Raw genomic sequence first — 6,000 nt, 5'->3', positions numbered from 1 at the left:
TGGTAAGAGTAGATAAATGAAAGTCATTTAGAACGGTGTCTGGGGGAAGTGTAAGGACACAATAAATGTCAACTTATTTCAGTTTTACTCGTGTACTATAATTTATTTACTGAGTTTCCTACTGATGGGTCATTATGTTGTTTCCAGTCTTTAGCTATTACTAACCATTCTGCAGGCTCTAAGGTTTGACTGAGCAGGATGATGGTACCATACGTAATTGGGCTGGCTCAAGCCTGCAGTTAAAGGCAAGCCAGGTGGCTGTGTTTCTACTCTGCTTCTCCTAAGATTTACCTCTCACAGCAAAGCCAGCCAGCTACTTTGTACTTAGTTTTGTTACCCATGTCTGTGCTCAGAAATTTCCAAACATTGTCCTGTTAAGACTGTGATAGGCAACAGTTCCGGAGCACTCTTCCCTTAACACACCCACACGCCCACACATACAGCTGTGCCCCTGAAAACACTGCTGCGTTCTCTCTCTTAGCTCTCTCAGTTGCATAGCTTCCTTTATTAATTCTCCTCACTTGATTTCTGGAGTAGGCGTTAGAATGCCTAAGTTCAAGTTCTAGCTCAATACTGTTAATAATCAGTTGTGTGACTTTGGATAAATCACTGACCCCTAGTGTCCTAAGGATCACTGGGCAAAACAAGTATAAAAGTGAAAATAGTGAGTTTAGAGATTCCATCCTTTCTTGTCTCCAATCCAATCAGTGCCTTGTACTATTTGGGTTCTGCCATTTCCCTTTTTTTTTTTTTGAGACGGTCTCCCTCTGTTGCCTGGGCTAAAGTGCAATGGCATCATCATAGCTCACTGCAGCCTCAAACTCCTGGGCTCAAGTGATCCTCCTGCCCCAGCCTCCTGAGTAGCTGAGACTATAGGCCCTGCACCACCATGCCCAGCTAACTTTTCTATTTTTTTTTTTTTTTTTTAGACAGAGTTTCACTTTGTTGTCCAGGCTAGAGTGAGTGCCGTGGCGTCAGCCTAGCTCACAGCAACCTCAAACTCCTGGGCTTAAGCAATCCTACTGCCTCAGCCTCCCGAGTAGCTGGGACTACAGGCATGCGCCACCATGCCTGGCTAATTTTTTTCTCTATATATATTTTAGTTGGCCAGATAATTTCTTTCTATTTTCAGTAGAGACGGGGTCTCGCTCAGGCTGGTCTCGAACTCCTGACCTCGAGCGATCCACCCGCCTCAGCCTCCCAGAGTGCTAGGATTACACGCATGAGCCACCATGCCCGGCCTAACTTTTCTATTTTTTGTAGAGACAGAGTCCTACCATGTTGCTCAGGCTGGTCTCGAACTCCTGGGTTCAAGTGATCCTTCCTGCCTCAGCCTCCTGAGTAGTTGGGACTGCCAGTGTGAGCCAGTGGGCCAGGCTAAAAAATTCTTTCTTTATTTTTTAGAGACAGGTATTATTCCATATCCTTACATATGAAAGAGACCACTCTTCATTGTCATAACTCAGGTGCATAGCCCACTGCTTGGCATATAAATATACTTGTTAAATAAATAGACTTTCAGAGGAGTATCTGGTTGTAATTCTGAAACTGTAACTCCCATATGGGGTGATGAACTTAACCCAGAGTCAGCCTTATTGGTGCAAAGGAGAAAATAACCTACTTGAGATATGGACTCAAACACCAGGGGTATTTTCTCTGATTCTCACCAAGCGCAGCCTGAAGTTCCTATTGCATTGATGCAGAAATGAGGTGAGGTCAGAGGTTGCTTTTAAAATCCTAGAATGAGGCCAGGCGTGGTAGTTCACACTTGTAATCCTGGCACTTTGGGAGACCCAGCTGGGAGGATTGCTTGAGGCCAGGAATTGCATGGAGACCAGTCTGAACAAGAGGGAGATCCCATCTCTACAAAAAAATAGGAGGAAAAAAATTAGCCGGGCGTGGTGTGGTGGCACGCACCTGTAGTCCCAGCTACTGGAGAGGCTGAGGTAGGAGGACGGTTTGAGGCCAGGAGTTGGAGGCTGCAGTGAGCTGTGATGACGCCACTGCACTCTAGTCCAGGCAACAGAGCGAGACTCAGTCTCAAAAAAAAAAAAAAATCCTAGAAGCCACAGCATTCTCAGTTGTCTGAAGACTCCTCCCTTGAGTCTCTCTGGGCAGGTTTCAGGGCTTTAGCTTTAGGACTAGCTGTGGCACTATCTTGTTCGTTGGGTCCATTTTGAAATATTTATCTTTGGTTTGAAATGATGCAAAAACATACCAGACCCAGCCCTGCCTTCCCTGTGCCCCACTATCCCTCCAAACTGACTCCAAGACTGTACCCTGTATCCTGCACCCTGTGAAACCCTCAAGCTCTTTGCTGTGCTTGGCCGAGTGACAATCAAAGGTTTGCAAAGGCTGAGTGATTCTTGAATGAGGTTTGAAATCAGATGTCGTTTTTGTGCGGATTAAAATTAGCTACACTGGCGATGGATTACAGAATACAGCCTGCAGGGAGGGAGAGAGAGAGACAGAGAGCCGCGATTAGCCGCGTTAGTTCCTTCCCCCTGAGCACCCCAGACCTCGCAGGCAACCTTTCCCGGGTCTTTCAGTCTGCAAGTGACTAGGAAACCGATGAGGATAGTGGGTTCCTCACACGTAGGTGGTAGCGGCAAGCTAACCCCAGGAGAGGTGCCAGTCAGCAGATAATTTGCAAAAGAATGTATTCTCGTCCTCTTCCATGGATCTGAACCTTATAAAACGCACACTCCTTTCTCCCGTTCTCTGCCCTTTTCTCCCTCCCGCAGTCCAGAGTGGCCCTCGGTCCGGCCCGCGGCCCCTCCCCCTCCGGGCTCCTCGCTGTCTCCCCCTCCCGGACGGCGTCTCGGCTGCTGGGCCCGCGTCGCCGCCTGTTTGTGAATGAGACGCACAGTTACTCAATGGAGCCGCGGGGGGCTCGGGCGGACGCCGCGCGGCCGCAGCGCTGGCGGTGAGCCGGGAGAGGGGCTTCTTTTCCTCCCTCCCTCCCTCTCGCTGCGGCCGCTCCTGAGGAAGCCGGCGAGAGGCCGCCGCGCGGGTCGCAGGGCCCGCAGCCCCGAGGACGGCCAGACTGGGCGGCCCCGCGGCGCCGTCACGTCCCGGAGGAGCGGGAGCGGGGCCGAGGCGGCCGGACGCGGAGGAGGCCGGCGGCCCACGGGAACGGGCGCCTGCCGCTGCGGCCCTTCGCCCTGGGCTCTGCAAGGTCTTGATTTCATATTCTCTTTTTTAATTCCGGGCGGCTAACAGCTCCTCGCCTGCACTTCTTTTTTTTCCCCCGGGAGAGGAGGGGGAGTGTGAGGAAAGGAGCGAAGAAAATAAAAAAGGATTTCCTCCCGGAAGAGAGCGACAGTTCGGAGAGATTTTTCTTAAGGAAACAGCAGCGGCGTTAGCAGCCGCCACGGGCGCCGGGCCTCGCCGGCCCGACCATGCGCAAGCCGGCCTCGGGCTGCTGAGGCGGGGGACGCGGAAGCGGAGGCCGAGCGCGCCGGGTCCGGAGCGAGTTCTGCCCGCCGGGCGGCGGCGGCGGCGGCGGCGGCGGCGGCGGGATGGAGCCCGCGACCGCACCCCGGCCCGACATGGCGCCGGAGCTGACCCTGGAGGAGGAGCAGGTAAGCGGGGCCGCGGTCGCGCGGTGGGTGTGTCCGGGCCCCCGAGGCCTAGGCCGGCCTCTGCCTCCCGAGGCCAGGCTATTCGCAGCCCCCCGCTCCCGCGCCGGGCCCGCAGGCTGGCCTTCCGCGGCGACCGCGCCCCAGGCCGTCATGCCCTCCGCGGGGGGCTCCGCGGCACCCGGCCGCTCCGAGCCCCGTCAGCCCGCGAGGCCCGCGGGCCTCACACTGTCCTCTTCCCACGCCCCATTCCGGTGGTAAAGTTCCTCGAACTGGGGGCCTGCTCCCCCGACGTTTGCAAAACCGCTACTTGCCCCCGGTCCTTCCACTCCTTTATAAATGTTTTCCATAAGGGTTTTTTAAGGACAAGAAAAGCCCCAGTCTGGGGGGAAGGGTTCCCATGGGGATTATCTGCCTTCCCGAGGAGAGCGGGAATAGCGCTGGAGACATGGATGTCCTAGATTTTCAGATGAGCCCCTCGGGCTTCCCGGGGGGCCGTGGCAGGCCTGCTTGGGCAGGTTCTGGAAGATCCAGCCCTTCTCATGCTCCTGAAGTCCCTGGCCTTGACCTCCCTATTCAGCTATCCCAGACTAGGCGCATCTCTTCACTGTCACTTCCCTACCCCCAGCTCGTCTGCTTATCTCCATCTTTCCAAAGCTTACGTTGTCCCTTAAAGCTTATGACCTTTAGTTCCCAGAAGGAAGTGGTTTGCGGTGTCATTTTGGGGGGTTGGGTAAGGGAAGAGCCCAGGGCCCTTAGAACTTTCCCTCCCCCGCATTCCAGCTGTGGAGACATGGACCACTCCTTCTGAGGAAGACAAGGAAAGCCCTCTGGCTGAGATTGGGAACCCTAAGGGCTTTTCAGTGTTTATTCTTTGGCATTGCCCATACCCAGCCATTGCTATGCTCAAATATAGCCACGGTCTGATTCCATGTTAAAAAAAATTTTTTTTTAATGTGGGAAAAAAAAAAAAGATGAACCGTTCTGGTAGTCCATTTCAACCTCTCCATCCCCTTTTCCCAAGGACCACGTTTGCTAGCAGTCTCTAGTGTGAAGACAGTCTGGTTTTACAAACTGTTATTGGTTAGAGGGCTTGTTTAAGACCTGATTTTCAAAAAGCTCTTCACTTTTCTCCTCATTTGTAGAGATGACATTTTTAATATCTTCAAAAGGCAGGCTGCAGTCTTGCCTTATGAAGCCTTGAGGTAAAATCAGCATGGGGAAAAAAAATTAAAAGAATTCTGCTTTGTACAAGCAGTGGTAATATCCTGGTAACTGCAGTTGGATGTTAATAAAATGCTAGTCAGATCCTAGTGCAAGTAGGTGGCCAAGGAGCCCATCCTGCCAGAATTAGGAAATACTCCAGTATGATGTGTTAGGTTGACTTTAAAAGGGTAAATCTTTGATCCTTTTTTCCTTGGGTCAGTCAGATTTGAAGTTTCTGTGTCTAAGAGTTAAAGGCATCAGTATTTTATGAAAATGGCATTAGGTTGCAAATTTAAAAATTAAAAGCAGGGAAAGGGCCTGGCACGGTGGCTCACACCTGTAATCCTAGCACTCTGGGAGGCCGAGGCGGGAGGATTGCTTGAGCTCAGGAGTTTGAGACCAGCCTGAGCAAGAACGAGACTCTGTCTCTACTAAAAATAGAAAGAAATTAGCCAAACAACTAAATATAGAAAAAATTAGCCGGGCATGGTGGCGCATGCCTATAGTCCCAGCTACCCGGGAGGCTGAGACAGGAGGATCGCTTGAGCCCAGGAGTTTGAGGTTGCTGTGAGCTAGGCTGAAGCCAGGGCACTCTAGCCTGGGCAACAGAGTGAGACTGTCTCAAAAAATAAATAAATAAATAAAATAAAACCAGGGAAAGTAAATATTAAGGTATTGATAGTATTGACAAAGTATTGGCTTTACTCTGTACATAATGTGTATACATATATAGAGTTGTGTTACTTAACTAGTAAAAACCTTTTATAGTCAAATGAATGTGGTGGGCATTAACAAGGACTGGATGGAAACAGTAAAATAATTAAGGTCAAGAGATTTTGTGTTTTTTTAAAATTATACCTTTTTTTCCCTACAAAATGCCATATTTTCTATAAGCATTTCAAAATATTGAAACAAACATAAAAGCAGCTTAGTTGTAATTATGGTAATGTCTGGTACCATATTTTAGTTTTATGTCACATAAGAGTACTCTTAAGACTATTAAGGTTTCTTTAAAATATATAAACAGCAGCAAATGCATTTTAGTCTCAAAATGGTCCTCATGGGAAATGACACACTCATTCCATAATGCTGCCCTATTGCTCAAACCAATTTTAAAACTCATTTGGAGTTGAATTTAAAGCTTGTCACAGAATCTTTGAGATTTCTTCAGTGTTGGAAAATCCTTATACTTTGGAGAGTCAGTTGATTTTTG

At 50.0% G+C, this 6,000-nt stretch overlaps 1 protein-coding gene across 1 annotated transcript in view; it reads left to right on the top strand.

Moving 5' to 3' along the window:
- Positions 1-2,850: 2,850 nt before the first annotated feature.
- The window catches only part of PTPN9 (protein tyrosine phosphatase non-receptor type 9), a 75,745-nt gene continuing 72,595 nt past the window's right edge, over positions 2,851-6,000 (top strand). The window contains exon 1 of the mRNA XM_045532484.1: positions 2,851-3,584. Coding sequence (XP_045388440.1) covers positions 3,522-3,584 — 63 coding nt within the window. The 5' untranslated portion in view covers positions 2,851-3,521. The remainder of the gene's footprint in view (positions 3,585-6,000) is intronic.

The sequence above is a fragment of the Lemur catta genome, chromosome 1 (assembly GCF_020740605.2).
Source record: "Lemur catta isolate mLemCat1 chromosome 1, mLemCat1.pri, whole genome shotgun sequence".
NCBI lineage: Eukaryota > Metazoa > Chordata > Mammalia > Primates > Lemuridae > Lemur > Lemur catta.
The sequence above is the reverse complement of the archived record's forward strand: the minus strand, read 5'-3'. Positions and strand labels throughout refer to the sequence as shown.